Source organism: Artemia franciscana, chromosome 7 (genome assembly GCF_032884065.1).
Source record: "Artemia franciscana chromosome 7, ASM3288406v1, whole genome shotgun sequence".
Taxonomy (NCBI): Eukaryota; Metazoa; Arthropoda; class Branchiopoda; order Anostraca; family Artemiidae; genus Artemia; species Artemia franciscana.
In genome coordinates, this window is record NC_088869.1 from 21,451,410 (window position 1) to 21,476,387 (window position 24,978).

General features: G+C 34.8%; 1 protein-coding gene across 1 annotated transcript in view; it reads right to left on the bottom strand.

The window, feature by feature from the left end:
- Positions 1 to 24,978, bottom strand: part of LOC136028984 (serine/threonine-protein phosphatase 6 regulatory ankyrin repeat subunit A-like) — a 155,783-nt gene that overhangs the window by 22,838 nt on the left and 107,967 nt on the right. The window contains exons 5-6 of the mRNA XM_065706981.1: positions 4,695 to 4,769; positions 184 to 382 (exon numbers count right to left, since the gene is read on the bottom strand). Coding sequence (XP_065563053.1) covers positions 184 to 382; positions 4,695 to 4,769 — 274 coding nt within the window. The remainder of the gene's footprint in view (positions 1 to 183; positions 383 to 4,694; positions 4,770 to 24,978) is intronic.

Here is a 24,978-nt window from a genome sequence, read left to right on the forward strand (position 1 = left end):
AAGGATATTATCTAGACACTGATTCTTAGCTTGGATCACATGAGGACGTGACTTAAGCAAACCCAAGTCTTCACTTATCACAATTAGAATATTAAACTATCTACTGTATGCATATTTGGAGTACGTATTGAGCAGCAAGCTCTAATTTATAATGAACTTAGTGGCTGATATAGCTGGACTTACGTTCTTCCTTTTAAATCACGATAGTTTGGATCAGCTCCGAACCTTAGTAACGCCTCAGTGCACTCCGAATGACCAAGACTGACAGCGTAAAAAAGTGGCGTTGTTTCTTGATTGTCCGGAGGATCTACGAAAACACCACATAGTCCGATTAACGCTTCGACGCAATCCGTAAAGCCACGACTGGCTGCACAATGAAGAGCTGTAAAAAGGGATTAGGTAGCTATGTAATTAGTTTTATCAGATATATTTTATCAGAATGGAACAGACTTATCTGTATAACAAAAATAGACTTGCTTTACAGTTATATTGAAAAAACAATACACAGGCTTTTTGCTTTCAATCTGTGAAACAAAACACACTTTAAAGAAGAAATTTCGAAATGTGCTAAAACTTTAACCTGGTCTCATCGAAGGTTGCCTTAACAATGTGCTTGGGTGAAGGGCGAAGGGGGAGATTCAAATAATGGAGTGATACTAAAAGCTTCCACACTAGGATCACTAAATATTTTTAGGGAGTGAGCCTGAAAGTCCTGACTACGCAACTGGTTTCATACATAGAATTAAATAAAAAAAACTAGTTTTTTTAACTGAAAGTAAGGAGCGACATTAAAACTTAAAACGAACAGAAATTACTCCGTATATGAAATGGGTTGTCCCCTCCACAGTCCCTCGCTCTTTACGCTAAAGTTTGACTCTTTGCCACAACTCTAGTTTTTAAAACAACTAAAAACTTTAGCGTAAAGAGCGTGGGACTGCGGAGGGGACAACCCATTTCATATACGGAGTAATTTCTGTTCGTTTTAAGTTTTAATGTCGCTCCTTACTTTCAGTTAAAAAACTAGTTTTTTTTATTTATTTTCTGAACGTTTTTGAATTAATGCATGTTTGATTTTGGCTCTCCGCACATAAATTATTGAAATGAAATTAGTATATTACTAATAGTATATTAGTTTTTTTGGCTAAATGGCTTTCTCTTAGTTTTGATCAGACGATTTTGAGAAATAAGGGGTGGGGAAGGAGGCCTAGCTGCCCTCCGATTTTCGGTTACTTAAAATGGCTACTAGAACTTTTAATATTCAACGAACGTTTTTATTAGTAAAAAATATACGTAACTTAAAAATCAACTTACGTAACAAACTTTTATATTCTTATATTTTTATTATGTGTACGAGGGGGTTTTTACCCTCGTTAATACCTCGCTCTTTACACTAAATCGTAAGTTTTGTTCCAATTCTTTAAGAATGACCCCTGAATCAAATAGGCCGTAGAATAAATAGTTGAAATCACTAAAAATATTTTAGCATAAAGAGCGAGGTATTTATCTCCTCCTAAATACCTCGCTCTTTATGCTAAAGTATTTTTAGAACACTTCATATGCGTAATAATCTCTTTTTGTTTTAAATTTCAATGCTATTCCTTACTTTCATTTGAAAAAAACGTTTTCATGTTTATTTTTTCATTGTTTTTTTTTATAGTAATGCTAGAAAATCCTGCGCCCTTTTCATTGAATTTTTTTCCCCCATGGCATATTTATCCAAGGCAAGATCCTCCCACATAGCCCCCTCCCTCAACCCTACCCCCAAAACCAAAAAAATCCCCCTGAAAACGTCTGTACACTTCCCAATAACCATTATTATATGTAAACACTGGTTGAAGTTTGTAACTTGCAACCCCTCCCCCAGGGACTGTGGGGGAGTAAGTCATCCCCAAAAACATAGTTATTAAGATTTTGCACTATGCCAAATAAAATGGCTATCTCAAAATGTTGATCCGTTGACTTTGGGAAAAAAATGAGCGTGGGAGGGGGCCTAGATGCCCTCCAATTTTTTTGGTCACTTAAAAAGGGCACTAGAACTTTTCATTTCCTTTAGAATGAGCCCTCTTGCGACATTCTAGGACCACTTGGTCGATACGATGACCCCTGGGAAAAAAAACAAACAAAACAAAACAAAAAAACAAATAAATAAACACGCACCCGTGATTTGTCTTCTGGCAAAAAATGCAAAATTCCACATTTTTGTAGATAGGAGCTTGAAACTTCTACAGTAGGGTTCTCTGATACGCTGAATCTGATGGTGTCATTTTTGTTAAGATCCTACGACTTTTAGGGGGAAGTTTCCCCCTATTTTCCTAAATAAGGCAAATTTTCTCAGGCTCATAACTTTTGATGGCTAAGACTAAACTTGATGAAACTTATATTTTTAAAATCAACATTAAAATGCGATTCTTTTGATGTAGCTATTTATATCAAAATTCAATTTTTTAGAGTTTTGGTTACTATTGAGCCGGATCGCTCCTTACTACAGTTCGTTACCACGAACTGTTTGACTATGTGCTTATTTCAATGTCGCTTCAAATCTTAAATTATTTATAAATATATGGCTTATATGGCTCTTTTGCTCATTAGCAATTGTGAGACAGATACATTTTGAGCCCATAAAATCTTTGTATATTATGCAGAATATTGTATAGTATCGGGAGTCTGGGCCTGACCCGGGCCCTGGTACTTGACCGGCTTGTATATATTTGATTTTCAGACCATTTATTAGCGTAACCTTAGAAATTTTGACGAGAATTCAATTCCTGCTTCCTGTTAATGCATCATAGAATCATCCATTTTGCAGGATTTTTCTTCTCGAGCACATTGTGATTCTCACAGTTGCTTCTGTTCTAACCACAGATTGCATTTTACAATTCGACTTGATCAACCCAGTCGCTTTTCTTCTAGCCGCATATTTTGTTGTGCAGTATTTTCATTTGAGATTCCTAGGGATGCTTGTTGTCACATGTATTTTAGCTTCGGTGCATCATTACATCAGTTTTTTCTTCATTCCTTTTGGCTTAGCTATTTGGAATGATTAACAGTCGTTTTCAAGAAAAAACTTAGACATGCATTCATACATAAATAAATACACAATTGTTCGTTTAAAGGGAGTATATACATTCGCTATCCATTAGTTTTAAGTTATGAGGTGTCAAATAACCAATTTCAATTGAGTTAAGAAATTCTTTCGTGCTTTGAATTCCTTCTCCCTGTTAATGCATCAAAGAATCATTCATGCTAAGGTTCCTCCACGATTCAATGTACTTGGTTGTGATACCGGTTGTCAAATGTCATTTAGCCGCATATCTCGTTTGCGCTTCATTTTCATGCATCATTACCTCCGTTGTTTTCATACCTTTTACTTTAGCAGTTCACATTCATTCAAAATGATTTTTAATTTCGTATGACAGCAAACAATTAATTTTGCACATGTCATAGATATTAAATATTTATTCTTCCTTCCTGTTTATCAATCACAGACTCACACATGCTAAACTAGCACGTTCCTTTATTCCATTGCAATTTTGTTTTGTCTTCTAAGCGCCAATTTCGTTCTGCAATATTTTGTTGGCAATTCAGTTTGATTTTTAGTGTTTACTATTCCATGCCTTTTTCCTTTAGCTGTTCAGATGTAGTTTGTCTTATTTTGTAATTTTGTACTTTGCATTTGTCATCTTCTGTAATTTTTTTATTCTTTAAATGTATATAAATACTACGGCACAAAGATGAGTGACACAGGAGTGATTTCTCTTCAAAAATAAGGCTCCAAACGAGTTTTCTCAAACTGGAGACCTATAAAGCTCGTTTTTTCAAGTCAGAAAGTCTCAGGGTGACAATTTTAAAAAAAGAGAAAAACATGGAGCCGTTTTCAAGACAAAATTTTACGTTTTATTTGACTTTATTTCTGCTCATTTTTGCATAATACAGCTCTTTACTTATCTCTGAGAAACTTGTTATGTGGAAAACGTTTTTAGAATTATCATTTAGTTTAAGGCCCTCAAAATCTTTGTGTACTGTACAAGCTTTAAAATTTTCATCATGATATGTTTAGGCTTACTTGCTTCACTTTGATAAATTCTTATGTATTACTTTGCAAAATCATTTGGACAATCCTTGATAAAACTAATCCAACCATTCCTAAGCTTTTCCAAAGTTTAAGATATATTTATCATTTTTCGTGTGCTTTTCTAAGTTCGTTTTTTTGCAAGGCGATGTTCAGCCTGTTTTTATTTTTTATTTTATTTTTTTGCGATTCAATTTCCATGCCGTAGGATTTGTCTCAGAGCCCTCGTGTTTCTCTTAAGATCCAATTCTGTATACTTCTTTTTAAGTTCCAATTGAAATGATATGAAAATATACAAAAGCGGTCATTCTGTCTTAGTCAAAATTCTAATCGTTATCAGGAATGTTTGGATTATTTTGATTACAAATAGAAGTGTAGAGTGCTCTGAAACATTGTTTAATTAAATGCTTAAAAATTTAAAAGCTAAAAAATAGCACTGGTACGAAAAAGAAATTTCCAAATTGTGATACTTTCACGATTCTGCTACTATTTTTTTTTTTTTTTTTTTTTTTTTTTTTTTTTTTTTTTTTTTTTTTACAAATATTACTGTTTTTGCAGCAAAATATATATCTTGATTAGTAAAGTTGTTTTCGATTCTGGTCAAAGTTCTATGACATAAAATTACCTGTAAGTCCATCTTTATCCGACGATGTAATTGTAGCTCCAGCATTGTAAATTTCAAGCAATGCCTCTTTACAGCCTAAAAAGAATAAATAGTAATTCGATATGAACAATAAGAATAAATAATAACAAACGAATTTTCATCGTCCTAGCACGTCCAAAAGCACCGAAATCTTCAAAGCACTCGACCCCCCCCCCGCAACTCACCCGAAGAGAGCAGATCCGATCTGGCTATGTTAATCACGTCTCTAGGACTCGTGCTTAATCTTACCACTAAGTTTAATTTCGATATCTCCGGTCCAAGCGTTTTCTAAGATTTCTGGCTTCACACTCCAACTTCCCCCCCCAATGTCACCAGATCTGGTCAGGGTTTGAAATAAGAGCTCCGAGACACGAGGTTCTTCTAAATATCAAATTTCATTAAGATCCGATCACTCGTTCCGAAGTTACAAATATCACATTTTTTGTTTTTCTCAATTACCGAATTACATCCCCCCAACTCCCCCAAAGAGAGTGGATCCGGTCCGATTGTGTCAATCACATATCTAGGACTTGTGCTTATTCTTTCCACCAAGTTTCATCCCAATCTCTACACTCTAAGCGTTTTCCAAGATTTTCCGGTTTTCCCCCTCCTGCTCCCTCCAATTACACCGGATCTGGTTGGTATTTAAAGTAAGAGCTTTGAGACACAAGATCATTCTAAATATTAAATTACATTAAGATCTGACCACCCGTTCGTAAGTTAAAAATACCTTATTGTTTCTAATTTTTTCGAATTAACCGTCTCTCTCCCCCCCCCCCACACACACATGGTCGGATCCAGAAAGCAATGTATAAAAGCAATATTTCTCAGCTGTAGCAACAGCAGCACCACATAGATGAACCGACTGGCAAATCAAACAGTTCGTGGTAACGAACTTTAGTAAGGAGCGAGCTGGCTCAATTTTGATACTAGTAGATACATCGAAAGAACTAGATTCTTATGTTCATTTTAAATGTATAAATTTCATCAAATTTAGTCTTACACATCCATAGTTACGAGCCTGAGAAAATAGTTACGAGCCTTATTTTGGAAAATAGGGGGAAACATCCCTTAAACGTCATAGTATCTTAACGAAGATCACACCATCACATTCAGTGTATCAGAGAAACTCAGTGGAGAAGTTACAAGCGCCTGTCTACAAAAATGTGGAATTTTGTATTTTTTGTCAGAAGACCGATCACGGGTGCGTGTTTATTTGTTTTTTTTCCAGGGGTGATCGTATCAACCCAGTGGTCCTTAAACATTGCAAAAGGGCTCATTCTAACGGAAATTAAAATTTCTAGTGTCTTTTTAAAGTGACCAAAAAATTGGAGGGCGTCTAGGCCCCCTCCCTCGCTATTTTTTCCCAAAGTCACCGGATCAAAATTTTGAGATACCCATTTTTTTCAGCATAGTCAAAAAACTTGATAGCTATGTCTTTGGGGATGAGTTACTTCCACAGAGTCCCCGAGGGAGGGGCTGTAAATCACAAACTCCTAGTATTCTTTAAAAAAAAAGCCATGAAAAAATAAATACGAAAAAATTTTTTCAACTGGATGTAAGGAGCAGCATTAAACCTAAAACGAACAAAAATTATTACATATATGAGGAGGTTAATCATCTCCAAAATACCTCGCTCTTTACGCTAAAGTATTTTTTAGTATTTTCAACTATTTATTATACGACCTTTATGATTCAGGGGCCGTTCTTAAAGAATTTGGATAAAATTTAAGCTTAAGTGTTTTATTGTTATAGAAAAAGGGGTTTTGAGAAAGGGTCAAACTTTAGCGTAAAGAGTGAGGTGTTTAGGAGGGAACAACCCCTTTTATATACGGAGTAATTTCTGTTCGTTTTAAGGTATAATGTCGCTCCTTACTTTCAGTTGAAAAAACTTTTTTTTTTAATTTAATACATTCCAAAAGCATCAAGTTTGTGTTATTTTTAAATGTGATGTTATATGTTGTTCTGAATTCTCTTAGATTGTGCTATCTTAAAGAGGATTATGCTTGTATGCTTTTTTTGCTATGTTCGGCATAATTATGCTACATCTGACAACATTGGTGCGTTGACGATTGTAGATATTTCAGTTTCTTGGTCTATTTTATATAAATGGGTAGCAAGCCTGTCCCCAAACCTTACGGTAGTTTAGATCAAACCCTAGTTCCCTTATTGTTGAACAGAGATCATTCCACTTACTGCCGCAAGTTTGAAGACCCTTGCCAATTTTATTTTTGAGGTGTGAAAAATAGCTCAGGCTCATCTAGATAAGTTCCAGACATCGAAACATACTGAACTAAAAGACAAACTAGTCTTTGAAATGAAATGAAAGAAGGACATTATAACTTAAAACAGACACAAATTATACTGTAACTAAGGGGACATACCCTAGCCCCCCAAAAGCTTTTTATACTTTTCTTTTCATGTGCGTAATAGTGGGATCAAGGCGTTTACCCCCGGAAAATACCCCCCATCCCATACACATACGGAAAATACTCCCAATTCCCTCCATGGAAAATTCCCCCACACGCAAAATCGAGTAGCCAAAGAAAAAGTACAAGATAGTTATCTCAAAATATCGATCAGATGTCCTAAGAGGTAACAAAAATGACAAGGCCATGATTAAGTGAACTTGAAAACATCGAGGTTCAAAACCATAGATAGGGTCAAAAACCCTTCAAATAGCACTCATCCATTGGCGGAAATAGCAGGTTAATTACACCAGCTTGTCAATCTGGTCTCTAGGGGTGTTATCAGCGATCTGAAACGATTTTTTCTGGCAAAAAACTTGTAAAAATTTCAGGTAGCTGAAAATATTCAATGGGACATTTCGACAACAGGAAAATACATCGAAAAATGGCTGCGGCAATCATCTTACAGGTTATTGTCTCCTACTCATGATAGTACCGATTTTGTTCTAAAAGCAATATCCTTCATAGAGTACACTTGTGAAAAAGAGCGAGACCTTTTCAAAAATTTCTAAACAATTAGAGAAAATAGAGCAAAATCCTAGCAAACATTCTGTAGTATCTTCAAGAAGTTACGGCCTAATATTAAAAGTGGTATCTTCGCCAATGAATATTTGAGTACTTTTTAAATATAAACTTTCGATTTTAACATGGGATTTTTGAGTTCCATCAGTTCACTTAATCACAGGAGCATCCTCCAAAGTTTCTACAGCCATGAGGCGGAGGTGGAGACAAGGAAGGGGCAGAATCAGTTTTAAGGGAGAGACAAGGGGAGGATGGAGGTTGAAATGATGTGTAACCCCCTGGATCATATCCAAGACTCTAGTTTAGGGGGGGGGTACAAAGAACTTAAAAAGCTGCATCAAAAACGTTTTTATGCATTTCAATTGCGTTTTTATAAGCAAGATAAACATTTACACCCCGTCATTGAGCCGTCAAGTAAATATACATTTAGTTCCAAGGAAGAAGAGGGGGAGAGGGAAGTAGAAATTGATATTTAATCCCTCATGATTTCTGAGAATATTTCTGGTTTACGCTGTTATTATAAAAGTAAAAAGTAACACTAAACCCAAAATACGCTGTTTCCTGTAATGGTTAGGCAAAGATTAGTCTTGCCTTAATGCAGAGTGTTGAATTGAAGCTGGCATACGGAATGAAAGTTTGTTGTGTCCCGACTGCTCTTCGAAGGATACTTCTAACATGCAGGTAAATCCTTTAAAGTCCACTATTTTATCTTATCTTTGTACCCCAATTCAACAGATTCAAAAGTCACGATGCCGAGTATCCTCAAGGAGAATATACTGGATCTCTGCTGACCCTCCTTTTCCGGAGGCTGAAATCAATTTCTCCCAAGGACCATCACGAAGAGACGTTCCCCCTCGGGAAATGGCATGTCAGATTGAGAACAGCAGTTCAATTTTCGTATACTCTCCTCCAAATATCAGCAGCACCAGTGACAACTCTCACCTCACCTCACGAGAAATATCAGTTCAATGGTTGCTTAATTTGATGCAGCATATAAGATTAGAAAACCCCAAACTATATACATTTTTTGGTAATTTGGAATTGAAACAAAAACCTTGAAGAATCTAGAATTACGTTCAGTCTACTGCCCATATTAGAAAGTCTGAGGTTCAGAAATTCCTAATAAGTTGAACACCGTAAATGTGTCTGATACTGCCTACGACATTCTCCCTCCCTTCCGCCCCAACAAGAAGTATCCAATGATTTGTGTTGTCACCTCAGCGGAAGTCAGTAATTAATTCTGTCCAGCAAATGACCCAGTCCAGTTTTCCCAAGGGAATCACAAATGTTTAACCAGTGTCAAGATAGGTTAATGAAAAGGTTACTAACCAATCCTGTCAATATTAAAGTGAGGATTAAATATCAATTATTTACGAATGAAAAGGACCCACAGAAAAAAGAAAAAAGAAATATGTCAAGACGTTGAACCCTGACCTTGCCAAAAGTCACATTTCTTCAAAAGTTTGTAAAAACAATTTTTAAGCGGCAAATCCAGATCAAGCCGATGCAATTCATTGCACTTGCGTAAGCTTTACCTATCGGGAAAACGTAATAAACTCCAGTGTAATTCTAATCAAGCAACTATTTTTACCGTTTTTTCCAGTGGTTGTTGTTTGGGTTGGATTAACTGTCAAGTTAAGGTGCCCCCCTCTTTTCACCTACCACCAGTAAAAAAATTATACCAGTTGTCAATAGATAGAAAATATAAGAATCGCCCCTCTTTACCGTTTTTTAGTGTATCGCACCCATGCAAAAATTTCCTATTGAAGTTCTTCGAACTCTAGCTCCACAAGTAACAAACCCTTTCCAATCATCAATTTTCCCCCGTCTTTAATCAAATCCCATGTTTGGACGAGAGCTACCCTTCTCTTTAGGATAGCATACCCAGTTTCTTAGAAACATCAATCCCCACCCCAGCTTTTCTAACTTGGTAAACGATTTCCCGTCTTACAGCATGCTTCTTCCACCATAAAAAAGGAGGCCTTACACCCTTCCCACTCTTCAGCAAACAAACGATTTCTTGAAGGAATATTTCCACAATGGCAACCACCTGCCCCTTCTATCTCCCTTCTTTGTAGAGCCAATTCGGTCACCCTCAAGGAAATGAGAACACAAAATTCCGTGCATTTCGCGAGCAACACCTTCCACAACCCAGTGAAAAATTACATTGCCCCTAATCAATTTCCCCTCTCTTTAGACCTAGCCTTCTTCTTTATTCTTCAAGAAACATCTCCATTCTTACCCCAATAAAATTATCAGCAGGAATATATAGAAGAACTTTCGTCTCATACACAGTGAACGTTTTAAATGAGTGAGTCCCCCTTTTTTACCTTACAATTATTTAATGTTTTCCCCTTTTTTTTAGTTTTTTTTTAAAACTAAATTTGCGCTCTGCGGGTTTTATTCTAAAAACTAAATGTCTTATGAGCTTTTTTTTTTATTTAGTTTATTTCCTTTTAATTTTGCGAATTATAATTGTTTTCGAAATTCTTTACAATATTTTGGCATTTACTAATTTTTATTTGACCTACATTTGATTGTTCTTTTTTTTGTATATGCTTTTTTACTCTAAAGGGCTAATCCGGCCCAATTGGGCTTTTCATAGCCATTTTCTAAAAATAAAATCATATTTTATCTTATAATTAAGTTTTTCCATCGATTATCTGAGAATCAAACAGTTCGTGGTAACGAACTGTAGTAAGGAGCGACCCGGCTCAATAGTAAACGAAACTCTAAATAACGGAATTTTGATGCTAAAATATACATCAAAAGAATTGGATTTTCATGCTGATTTTAAATATATAAGTTTCATCAAATTTGGTCTTTGTCATCAACAGTTACGAGCCTGAGAAAATTTGTCTTATTTTAGAAAATAGGGGAAAACACCCCCTAAAAGTCACACAATTAACGAAAATCACACCATCGCATTCGGCGTATCAGAGAACCCTATAGCAAAATTTTCAAGCTCCAATCTACAAAAATGTGGAATTTCGTATTTTTTGCCAGAAGACAAATCACGGGTGCGTGTTTATTTGTTTTTCCTGTTTTTTTTTTTTTCTTTTCCCCAGGGGTCATCGTGTCGACCAAGTGGTCCTAGAATAATGCAAGAGGGCTCATTCTAACGGAAATGAAAAGTTCTAGTGCTATTTTTAAGTGACCAAAAAAATTGGAGGGCACCTAGGCCCCCTCCCACGCTCATTTTTTCTCCAAAGTCAACAGATCAAAATTTTGAGATCGCCATTTTGTTCCGCATAGTCAAAAACCATAATCAGAGAAGTTCGTGGTAACCATAATCAGTGTTTACATATAATAATGGTTATTGGGAAGTGTACAGTCGTTTTCAGGGGATTTTTTTTTTGTTTTCGGGGTGGGGTTGAGGGGAGGGGGCTATGTGGGAGGATCTTTACCTGGTGAAATATGTAATGGGGGAACAGAAACTCAATGAAAAGGGCGCAGGATTTTCTAAAATTACTATAAAAAAACAATGAAAAAATAAACATGGAAAAGTTTTTTCAATTGAAAGCAAGGAGTAGCATTGAAACTTAAAACGAACAGAGATTATTACGCATATGAGGGGTTCTAAAAAATACTTTAGCATAAAGAGCGAGGTATTTAGGAGGAGATAAATACCTCGCTCTTTATGCTATAGTATTTTTAGTAATTTCAACTATTTATTAGTGAACCGGATTAGTCTAACGGAAATTAAAAGCTCTAGTGCTCTTTTTAAGTGACCAAAAAAATTGGAGGGCACCTAGGCCCCCTCCCACGCTCATTTTTTCTTCAAAGTCAACAGATCAAAATTTTGAGATCGCCATTTTGTTCCGCATAGTCAAAAACCATAATCAGAGAAGTTCGTGGTAACCATAATCAGTGTTTACATATAATAATGGTTATTGGGAAGTGTACAGTCGTTTTCAGGGGATTTTTTTGTTTTGGGGGTGGGGTTGAGGAGAGGGGGCTATGTGGGAGGATCTTTACCTGGTGAAATATGTAATGGGGGAACAAAAATTCAATGAAAAGGGCGCAGGATTTTCTAAAATTACTATAAAAAAAAAACAATGAAAAAATAAACATGGAAAAGTTTTTTCAATTGAAAGCAAGGAGTAGCATTGAAACTTAAAACAAACAGAGATTATTACGCATATGAGGGGTTCTAAAAAATTCTTTAGCATAAAGAGCGAGGTATTTAGGAGGAGATAAATACCTCGCTCTTTATGCTATAGTATTTTTAGTAATTTCAACTATTTATTCTACGGCCTTTCTGATTCAGGGGTCATTCTTAAAGAATCGGCACAAAAATTACGATTTAGTGTAAAGAGCGAGGTATTAATGAGGGTACAAACCCCCTCATATACATAATCAAAATTTAAGAATATAAAAGTTTGTTACGTAAGTTAATTCTTAAGTTAGGTATATTTTTACTAATAAAAAAAATTGTTAAATATTAAAATTTATAGTTGCCTTTTTATGTAACCGAAAAATTGCATGGCAACTAAGCCTCCTTCCCCATCCCTTATTTCTCAAAATCGTCTGATCAGAACTAAGAGAAAGCCATTTAGCCAAAAAATGAATTAAAATGTAAATTTCATTTTAATAATTTATGTGTGGAGAGCCAAAATCAAACATGCATTAATTCAAAAACGTTCAGAAATTACGTAAAAAAAGCTAGTTTTTCTAACTGAAAGTAAGGAGCGACATTAAAACTTAAAACGAACAGAAATTACTCCGTATATGAAATGGGTTGTCCCCTCCGCAATCCTTCGCTCTTTACGCTAAAGTTTGACTCTTTACCACAATATTGCTTTTTAAAACAATTAAAAGCTTTAGCATAAAGAGCGAGGGATTGCGGAGGGCACAACCCATTTCGTATACGGAGTAATTTCTGTTCGTTTTAAGTTTTAATGTCGCTCCTTACTTTCAGTTAGAAAAACTAGTTTTTTTTATGTAATTATTCCAAGTGCAACAAATATAAAAGGATGCGGCACTAAACTTTATCAAACAGTCCGTCGTAACGAATTGTAAGTAAGGAGCTATCCGGCTCAACAGGAACCGAAACTCTAAAAAACGGAATTTTGATACCAATATATATATCAAAAGAATCGGCTTATTATGCTGATTTCATATATACGTTTCATTAAGTTTAACCCATTAATAGTTAGGAGTCTGATAAAATTTGCCTGATTTTCGAAAAAAGAGGGAATCCCCCCTAAAATTTCAAGAATCTTAGTGAAAATCGCACTATTAGATTCAGCGCATCAGAAAACACTACTATAGAAGTTTGAAGCTAGTATCTGCAATTAAACAAAAAAAAAACAAGTTTTTTAAATGAAAGTAAAGAGCGACATTAAACCTTAAAACAAACAGAAATTACTCCGTATATGAAAGGGGCTTTTCCTCCTCGACACCCCGCTCTTTACGCTAAAGTTTGACTCTTTCTCTTAACTCTACATTTTAAAACAGTAAAAACTTTAGCGTAAAGAGCGGGGCGTTGAGGTGGAAAAGCCCCTTTCATATACAGATTAATTTCTGTTCGTTTTAAGTTTTAATGTCGATCTTTATATTTGTCTTCTGGAAAAAAAAAGCGAAATTCACATTTCTGTAGAAAGAGGCTTAAAACTTTTACAATAAGGTTCTCTGGTACGCTGAATCTGATGGTGGGAATTCCGTTAAGATCGTATAACTTTTAGGGGTGTTTCCCCCTATTTTTTTAAATAAGGCACATTTTCTCAGGCTCGTAACTTTTGATGGGTAAGACTAATCCTGATGAAACTTATATGTTTAAAATCAGCATTAAAATGCGATTCTTTTGATGTAACTATTGGTATCAAAATTCCATTTTTTAGAGTTTCGGTTACTATTGAGCCGGGTCGCTCCTTACTAGAGTTCGTTACCACGAACTGTTTGAAAATGTAGAATTCTTTATTTTTTACTAAAAGAAAGATCACGAATGCGTGATTGTTTTTTTTTCAGGGGTGGTCGTATCACCGCAGTGTTCCTAAAATTACACGAGAGGGCTCGTTCGAACGGAACTTAAAAGTACTAGTGCCCTTTTAAGTGACCAAGAAGATTGGAGGGCAACTAGGTCCCTTCCCTGCCTTTTTTACCCCACAAATCATCCGATTAAAATGTTGCAATAGCCATTAATGGTTGAAAGGGCCAATAAATATATCTTTGAATATGGCTTGACCCCTAGCCCCAGGGAAAAGATCTTTAATCTAAATATTGTGCCCATTGTTTACGCAGTACTTGTTATTGGAAAGTATATATACATTTTAGGGTGAAGGGTGGACAAATTTTCTACTGAGTGTATTTTCGAACGGGAATTTGGCCAGGGGGGGGGGATTTTCCAGAGTGTGGACTTGTCAGGGGAAATTATACACTAAGCGAATTTGTAAGAATTCCTAGTTGTTAAGGGTAATTGTCCTGGACAAATTGTTACCGGGATTTGATCTTCTGAAAATTATTTCAGTGGGGAAGATATTTCCCAGTAGAGGGGGGTCAGATTTCCTGGAAATATTTAAAAAATATCAAAAAATTAAATACAAGACAAGCTTTTTTCTAACTGAATGTAAGGAGCAACATTAAAACTTAAAACGAACAGAAATTATTATGTAAATGAAGGGGGTTGCCTTCTTTGGAGAACCTTGCTCTTTACAATAAAGTTTAATTTTGTCCCAATTCTTTAAGAACGAATCCTAAAACACAAGGGTTGTTTACTTAGAAAAATAAGAAGCTTTTTTGAAAACACTAAAAAACTTTAACGTAAAGAACGACGTGTTGAGAAGGAGGCAACCCCCTTCATATACGTAATAATTTCTGGTCGTTTTAAGCTTTAATGTTGCTCCTTACTTTCGATTAAAAAATAAATTATTTAATAGTATAGAGCGCGATGCGGATCTCCATTCATAGCCCTTCAATCAGGAAGTGCAATGGGGAGCTGGGGAGCAGCAATTTTATAAAATATAGCTAACATATATATTTGATAATTGCCTGAAAGGTTATTTTACGTTTTGTTTCACTTAATTTACCTTACTTTAATTTCAATATTAATCCTTTTTAAATTTATTTTCATTGTAATCAACTTAAATAATTGATTAATAAAAAAAATAAAAACTTAAGTTTGCACTTCATTAAATTTAAGCTTAATTTTAAACTTTATTTAAATTAAATTTTTACAAACCAAATGACACTGAATACCTGTTTTGTAAAAAATTAAATAAAAAAACAAGTTTTTTTTAAACTGAAAGTAGGGAGCGACATTAAAACTTAAAACGAACAGAAATTACTTCGTATATGAAAGGGGCTGCTTCCTCATAAACGCCCCACTCTTTACGTTAAAGTTTGACTCTTTCTCTCAGCTCTTTTTTTAAACAGTAAAAAACTTCAGCGTAAAGAGCGGGGCGTTTATGAGGAAGCAGCCCCTTTCATATACGAAGTAATTTCTGTTCGTTTTAAGTTTTAATGTCGCTCCTTACTTTCAGTTAAAAAAACTTTTTTTTTTTCTATTTAATTTCTGAGCGTTTTTGAATCAATGCATGTTTTGATTTTGGCTCTCCGAAGAGGAATAATTAAAACGAAGTATGTTTATTTATTTTCTTTTTTTGGCTATATGGCTTTCTCATAGTTTTGATCGAATGATTTTGAGAAAAAAAGAGCAGGGGAGGAAGCCTAGTTACCTTCCGACTTATTGGTTACTTAAAAAGACAACTAGAACTTTAATTTTTTACGAATTTTTTTATTTGTAAAAGATATACGTAACTTATAAATTAGCCTACGTAACGAACTTTTGTATTCTCATGTTTTTATTACATATACAAGGGGGTACAGTCCCCATGGGAGAGGCCGCAGTTACAAACTTTGACCAGTGTTTACATATAGTAATGGTTATTGGGAAGTGTACAGACGCTTTCAGGGGAATTTTTTGGTTGGAGGAGGGTTTGAGGGGGGGTTATTCAGGGGGAACTTTCCAGGGAGGAAGAAAATTTCCATGGGGGAGCGCAGGATTTTTTTTTAGCTTTTTTGAAAAAAAATGAAAAAATAAATGCGAAAAAGTTTTTTCAACTCCTCCTAATGCCTCGCTCTTTACACTAAAGTAATTTTATTGATTTCAACTATTTATGCTACGGCCTTTGTGAAAGAGGGGTCATTCTTAAGGAATTGGGACAAAATTTGAGCTTTAATGTAAATAGCGAGGTATTGACGAGGGGGTGAACCCCCTCATATAAGTAATAAAAACATACGAATATAGAAGTTTGTTGCGTAAGTTAATTCATAAGTTATGTATATTTTACTAATAAAAACGTTCGTAAAAAATTAACATTTCTAGTTGCCTTTTTAAATAACCAAAAAATTTGAGGGTAACTAGGCCTACTCCCGCACTCCTTTTTTCCTCAAAATCGTCCGATCACAACCATGAGAAAGCCATTTAGCAAAAAAGAAAAAATTAATATGTAAATTTCGTTTTAATTATTCATGTGCGGAGAGCAAAATCAAAACATGCATTAAATCGAAAACGTTCAGAAATAAAAAAAGAATTTTTTAAACTAAAAGTAAATAGCGACATTAAAACTTAATACGAACAGAAATTACTCCGAATATGAAAGGGGCCGTTCGTTCCTCAACACCACGCTCTTTACGCTGAAGTTTTTACTGTTTTAAAAAGTAGAGTTGAGAGAAAGAGTCAAACTTTATTGTAAAGAGGGGGGCGTTGAGGAACGAACAACCCCTTTCATATACGGAGTAAATTCTGTTCGTTTTAAGTTTTCATGTCGCTCCTTACTTTCAGTTAAAAAACTTGTCATTTTGTTTAATTACATGTTAAAACAGATATTCTTAGACATTTAAAATTGTGAGCAGAAAAGAACGTTTGAAAGTAATCTGACCTTTAATTTAAATATATTTTAAATTTCATGGAAATTTCTTTTCTGGAAATTTCTTGCTACTTGGAAATTTCTGGAGAAACATCAACGATTAATGAGACATGAAGTTTGTCAGGAAATCAGAAGTCCTAGTAACAAAGGTGCCAGATAAGGATAAGCTAAGGAAAAAACAGTGGAGCCATCACTGCGTTGTGAGATGGCTTTGGGTCTTTGGTCGGCCAGAAGCTCCGTATGGGAAGATCCTTAAAACTTGAAGCTCTAATCCCCGATTTGCCCACGCCCTGGTCCCTAATTATTCCAAATTATATGTATTTAACATGTTTAAGGAATTGGCTGCAGGAAATAGGAGTAGTAATATATAGTAATTCGTTAAAAGCAGATATAGCACGTTTAACCATCCCTAGTCTAAAAAGTTTAAGGGGGGCATTTGCTGCAAAGGAGTAGCGGGGGTTAAATGAGGGATCTGCTTTCAAGTATTTGTACTACATTAGACTTGATATGTGATATCCGTGTCCTTAATCATCCCTTGTTTTTTTTTGTTTTTTTTTTTTCTAATTGAAGAAGAATATACGGCCGTCTCATCGTTGCGCTATTGCTTATGCATCCGTTCAAAATTATCCTCGACATATTTAGCATGTTCAAACCGAAGATTAATTTCTGCAAATCGATAATTTCAAGGTTGTCTATGAAATATCAGTTCCAGCATTATTAATTTGAAAAATACAGTAAAAAATTCAGCGGAAGATGACGCCCAACTTCTGCATTTTGTACACAGCTGAAACTAGCTAGAACCAGAACCTTGCTGAAACGCCCTTTTCTTTACACGTGTATCACACTGTATCCAGCCAGAGGATTTGTAAAACAATTATGCCAACGGATAAAGAGACCAAAACATAGCCTTTATTAAGAGAAGGTTATCATAATCAATGTTATTTACGAGACGGACATGCAGGGAGAAAGCTTGCTCTGACTGGTGCCCGACGTTTACTCCCCGGCTATTACCCTCCCCCCCAGAAATACCCCCGCGGAAAGTATGACCCTGGCAAATACTCCCTGCGGAAAATATCTCTGAGGAAAATACCCTCTGGAAAATCCCCCACAGAAAATCCCCAACTGTAAATCCCCGGAAAATGCCCACCTCCCCCTCCCCCGTGGAAAATAAGGATTTCCAAATCTGAGAATTTTAATTCAGTTTTTTTTTTTTTTAATTTCCGTAGGGGGAAGGAAATTTTGTACTTGTTTATTATGCACCACACCCTCAGGTTTAAGCTGTGTAAAACTCGAGAACAAACCGGTTTTATCGTTAGTTTCTTCGTTACTTTAGAAACAAATTTGGGTTATAGATTTGCACATTAAAGGGGGAGGGAGGGTATAGCGCGTCTGCATGCAAAATGTGTTAGGTACAATCATTCTACATATTAGATAGATAGATAGATGGAATAGTGTATCTCAAAACCAAATATACAGCCATGAACACAGTAAAATAACATAAATGAAAGGCACAAATAACATAAACTTTGATCGGCGATCATCATAAAACACTAAAATGAAACACTACATTAACCTAATAATTGAACTTAATACTTGGAAATACGGTCACTGAAAAAAAAACTTAACACTTGGAAATAACACTTAAATGAAACATTACATTTACTTTATACTGGAATTTTTTTTTTTTTTTTTTTTTTTTTAGTTAACAAAATTTCCAGATACCTCGCTATTCTACAAATAAACTAAGGCTACATACTATTTAAGACACCAGGAAGCATCAACTCATTTTTTCAAAATATCCCTTCCCTTATCATAGAGAGCCCCTGGCACCAGCTCAAGTAATGCACCGAATAATCTTCTTTAACTCTTCAAAGCGGGCGAGTATATATGTCTTCATTGGAACTTCTTTCTTTAGAATAGTTTTTAAATCTTGTGCTAATTGGCAGGCAATTAGTCCTGAGCTGCATCCACATCGTCAAATATCTAGCTGGTAAATCCAGCTTAAGATAGAACTTCTGCCCATAAACCACCTTAACACCTTTATCAAACTTTAATAATTGTGATTTATTTTTATCTCCTCACTCAATTTTTGGATCATTTGATTCTCTAGTACTATCTTAATCTCATTCCCCAAATTTGACTTTATATCCAATGGTCCTCTACCTTAATTCCAAACAAAAGAAAACCCTGTTTTGTCTAATGTGTCTTTTATTTTTAGTGGCCATGATCTTTTTTTCCCCTGTGAGAGTAAATCTTGAGAAGCGGCCTTAAGTAACCTGTCACTCGTTAACTGGACTAATCTCAACCAAACTTTAATCATTGAGACTATTCTGTAATTTTTTAGTGGCCATATACCTAGAAAGAAAGGTTTAATTGACTTCGAACTGTCTAAATAATTTACCCAATATATAGCCCAAATTATTTATTTCCCGTATATTCTGTCACTTATCTTTGTCTTGTCTCGCCCTAAGCTAAAAAAAACTAATGAAGAAACTGGAATGTTCTCGAGTTTTACACAGAGTAAACTTGAGTGAGTGGCGCATAATATACAAGTACCAAAATTCCTTCCCTCTATGGAAATAATAAAAAAAAACTCAAACAAAATTCCAAATTTGGAAAGCTTTATTTTCCATGGGGGGCATTTTCCGGGGGTGTATTTACCGGGGGCATTTCCCACAGGGGATGTGGTATTTTCCAAGGGGGGTATTTCCCTGGGAAACTTTTTTCAATTGAGATTTTCTTCTTCTAAGCATTGTTATGCAAAATTTCAACTTTAGCGCAAAGACCAGGATTTCAGGGGGGGGGGAGACGCGACTAATCTTACATATGGTACAGGCAGACGTGGTATTTGATTTAGACAGAAACAAAAATAACTTTTTTTTCGAGAAAAAGTTTCAAGCAGCGTCAAAACTTAAAACTAAGAGAAAAATCTTTCTATATGTGAGAGAATTTACAGCCCCTATAGACCCCCACTCTATGAACTAAAGTATCACTAATGATTTATAGAGAATTAAGGCTTTAGGGATTAGTAGGTTTGACCCCCTCCCAAAAAATATATATCCGGCTCTTAAAAACATAACAAAGAATAATATAAGCGAACTTTTGATGCGTTTTTTGAAGTTTTATTCAGCCCCTCCTCCCTTACACACAAAAAAATCTTAGGGTAAAGGAAAGGGCTCTTTAAAATAAGAATATACTAGTAATTTTTCTATAGTTGAAACCTATATCCGTAATTATATGAAAGCAAAAAATGAAAAGATATGCTCACCAAAAATTATTGCTCAAACAGAGTCGAATATATTTTTTCCTAACAGCTTAACACTTATATCTATAAGCCCCTTGATCAGGTGAAACTCAATACGCAGAAAATACTCGAGCAAAAATACCACTTTTCCCAAAAGGTTTTTTTGTCAGGTTGCTTTGAAACTTTCAAGAATCGTTCCTTGGCCCAAAAGAACATCACATTCTTGTGAAGGAAGGGGAAGGCACTAAGAGGCTCACAAATTGGTCATTTTTGTCTCTGATCAGTTTGAAATTTACGTTTATGACTTCTTAGGCTAATTGTACAGCAATGTAAAAAACAAATTTTAGGTCGGAGGCACGGGTCGTTAGGAAAGATACGAAAAGGATTCAATTTTTTTTAGATTGGTGTAAAAACTATTTTCTTAGGGTATGGTGGAGGCCCTGATGCATAGAAGATGCTTTAAAAGAGGGCATGGAAAATGTTCAAAAATTATTTGCCCAAACAGCGCGAAGCTTGTATTCTTAAGTTCTTTGGCTAAGGGAAGTCATGGCTAATATTAAGAGCATTTGTAAAGTGTTCTTTTTTTACAATTTGCTACTTATGAATTAAAATCGTGAATTCAATTTAAATTTTTCAAATTGAATGTTCAGTGAGAAACTAAGTTTTTAATAATAGCTATAGCTGACTATAGAATGATTGGTGTGTGGGGCTGAAACCATCCTGACCAAAATCTTGTAGACACTCTTGAATATAAAATCTTCAAAATCCACCATTTTAATAAAAGAATCATTTATATTATATTTCGTTGGAAACACTTGTTTTCTTAGGCAAATATATGTCAAGGGGAAAAACAAGTGTCATTTATTGTCCTGATAAAAGTTGTCACTAACGAATACAACCGGATTTGATTTCCTAATTTTTGGCCTTAAATTAGATTTTTTGAATCCTCGATTTGAATTAAGGTTTAAGAATTGGCCCTAAAACTTCAATTGAGATGTTTGGTGATCAGGTGATGTCAATCACCTGAATTTGACAGCTGATCATCGAAAAAAAAAGTTTGCACTATGAATCGTTTTTCTCCCAAAATTTATTATCCTCGTTAAGGTCCTATAATTCAGTTTACTTATGATGGACATTTCATATTGATTGAAGAAAGCCACGTTTAATCAAATTCGTGGTTGCACGAATTGATATGACTATTTTTTTTGATTTTCCTGTTCCTTTTAGGTTTGTTTGGCCCAGTGTAAATGCCCGGTAGTTTACTATCTAGTCAAAGACAAAATAAATTAGGCCTATTTTGGCGCTTAAGAATCAATGCTACATTATTTTTTCCTATTTGTCTTTTTTAGGTCCTTTGTTATCTATCGATACAGCTAATTTTCAAAAAAAAATGCTGTTTTCATTGAGGTCAACCTGGCCCTGTAAGTATAATCTATTCTAACAAAAATGACACAGATTAGTTGGCACGGTTTTACATGTTACGTACCGCTAGAGCTAAAATTTTTTTTTCATTGAGATCAACCTGGCCTTGTTAATAAGCAACTACACCGGTAGGTTGCAAACCCATCAGAGATGAAAAAAATTAGGTCCATTTTTGGTTGTCAACAGCCAAAATCACTTTAGAATTTGCTTTGTGTATAGGATTCACCGCATCATGGAACTTATGAATTTCATTTTCAAGCTGATTGAAGGAACAAAATAGAGGGCCCTGTATTTATTTGGAGAAAGTCTTTAAGTCTTCTGGTCAACTTGTATCATTTTGGAGATTTTGATACGTGGTTTTCTTATCTACCTCTGTTTCCCCCCCACCAAGTTAAGATTCCATGCCTGCTTACCTCACCTCCCTCTAACGTTCCCTGAAAGTCTCAACTTGATACCCAAAGGTGTTTCCAGGGTATCACATACGCTGCTTTTATTCCTTGGAGAAAATCTCCTCGGCCCCTGCCTCAATTTAAAAATTTGAAATCCACTTTCCCCCTTTACATGCTCTGCAAGTCTTAGCTTGATATCTCAAGCCGTTCCATAGATATTGCAGAAGATATTAAAGATACGCTATATTGATAATATCTTACCACATAACGTGCTTTGACTTACCTCGCTATAGGCGTGAATAAAGTCTGGCTCCTGAGAAACCTTACAGTGCGAAAGCGTTTCAATGGATCGGTGATATTACATTTTTAGCTGCTCCCTCCCGCAAAGTCCCCTACCTCTTCACCTTCCTTCTCCTGCACTATTTTAAAGTTTCAACTCAATCCCCAAAGGCATTCCGGAATTATTGTATATATAGTATTTTGATAACCTAAAAGCACACAGTGTCTTTAGATTAAGATCTAATCTCTTATGTCAAATCATAGTTAGCATCCACTTGCCTCCCGTCGACAATACTCAATGAAAGTTTTAACTTAACACCCCCAAGCAGCTCCACTCAGGTGCCCATAGCGTCCTTTGCTTTGCTCATGTACATGGTTTTTTCCCCGAGTACATTCTTGAGACACTCTCGGAAACTATTGACGATTGAGCTTTACAAGATCTCCAGAGCTCCTAGCTGATCGGACAGGCAAGACTAAACACTCCCGCCTTTCAACTAAAACTTGTCTGCGAACAATTGGTAATTTACGTAATTAAGAGTTATTGCCCTTAGTACTGTCGTGGTGATGTTAAATTACAAAAGAATCATGAAAAAAGAAGGCTTTTTGGCCCTTTCCTGGACCTTTGTCTAGCCCATTTTAAGGAGTCAGTGTTTTGCTTTCTATTTTTCCTCCTGTAATGGGGTTCCTTTAATACAAGTTCTGAGCCAAGCGCAAAAAAATGTTTGAACTTTTGCCCCTCTCCCTTTTATTAGGGGGAGACTATTTTCCAGAACAATTTAGTTTTTAAACTAGTTTGTCTTGGCTGAAGGATCTATGACTGCAATGCTCAACTCATCAGGGCCGAAAAGCTTTTGGCCCATTTTCGTGGCTGCTCTCCTCCCTCGATTCCCAATTCCCGACAATACCTACATGCGATTCCCGAAATCATATTTATTTGACCTTTCGATTATTTCGATAAAATGGCTATTTCAAAACTTTGATCTGATGTTGGGGAAAGGGCAGCAAAAGAAGGTTTGGCTTCTATTTGAAAGTGTTGCGCAGCTGCACCCGATCTTTAAAAATGAATTCTTCGTCTTCATCTTTAAAAATTAAACCCCAAAATTAGCGGCATTTATTGTGTATAGGAGGGTTGATGCCCCTTCCTTCTCCCCAACCTCCTCCTCTTGGTCGTAGAAGCTTCGGAGGGTGCTCATTCGATTGGAAATTCCGAGTTTTAGTCCTTTTTATAAGTAGAAAATGATGGGAAATCCAACAGCCCCTGTTCTAAAACATTTTCTGATATCTGATCCTTTTGATACCCTTTAAGACAGCCGATTGATATTTTCAGGTAACTATTTTGTACTTTCTCTGTGGCTGCTCAATTTAGTATGTTTGGAAATTTTCCATGGAGGTGAGGGGAATTATTCGGGAGAATTTTACCCGGGGAAATTTTCCGAGGGCAATTGTAGACGGGGGGGACTTTCTGGAGGCATCCCCTCCCAAAAAAGCAGGGGCATGTTTATTTTAAGTACCAGAGGATTTGTCCTTTTATAAACAGGAATGAGACTCGCATTTTTGCCTTTACTTCTGGTTCAAAAAACTTCTAAGTCAGGGTTTCAAAAATTGTTTGTTTGTTCTTTTTATTCGTAAGTAATTAGAAATACATATTTAAAGATTGATTAAGAGATAAATTGCCCAAAAACAATAATATTTGCTAATAAGAAAAACCGTTAAATCAGCTGGAAGATATCAAAGGATCGAGTAACTTAGAGTAGGGATTATAGAAGAATTTTTTGGTGGTGCGTGAGGGGGGAGGGTGAAGGAGAAGACAGGCAAATTAAACGAGAACATTATAAAAACAATTTTACAAACCCTGATAATATATATATATATATATATATATATATATATATATATATATATATATATATATATATATATATATGTATATATATATATATTTATATCTATTATATATTTATATCTATTATATATATATATATATATATATATATATATATATATATATATATATATATATATATATATATATATATATATATATATATATATATATATATATATATATATATATATAATAGATATAAATATATAATAGATATAAATATATATATATATATATATATATATATATATATATATATATATATATATATATATATATATATATATATATATATATATATATATATATATATATATATATATATATATATATATTTATATCTATTATATATTTATATCTATTTGTATTTATATCCGATGAGCCCTTCTTGTGTTGGGTTGTCGCCTCTGAATTATATATCTTTTTTATTGTTTTTAATATTTGGTAAATGACGACCTATACTTACTTACTTACGACTCCCTGTCCATGGATTATTCTTTATGGTTGATTTTGTATGGCTATGCTGTTTGACCTATATAATTGGATGGATGAGTAGGGTTAAGGGTTCATTCAAGTACTGATCTATATTAATTGCTAAAGTAGGAAAACAGTCCTTCTCTCTCCTTCTGTCTTTCTTTTTTGTTTATATGTTGTTTTTTTTATTATTATTATTATTATGGTGCATGTTCATTTCTGTGTTTGTGCTATTGCATTGGTGATTTCTTTTTTCATTATATATATATATATATATATATATATATATATATATATATATATATATATATATATATATATATATATATATATATATATATATATACGCGAACTTTTTTCTTCTTTGAAAATAAACTTAAGATGCTTTATAAGCACTAGATTATGTAGGCGTTTTTTTTTTATTAATGCTCATTCTCTTCAGTTATTTTGCTTGATTACTTCCCTCTCTCTATCTATTTTTTCGTGTTTCCCCCTATTTTCTAAAATAAGGTAAATTTTCTCAGGCTCGTAACTTTTGGTTGGTAAGACTAAACTTGATGAAACTTATGTATTTAAAATCAGCATTAAAATGTGATTCTTTTGATGTAGCTATTGGTATCAAAATTCCATTTTTTAGAGTTTTGGTTACTATTGAGCCGGGTCGCTCCTCACTACAGTTCGTTAACACGAACTCTTTGATGACTAACGCTTAC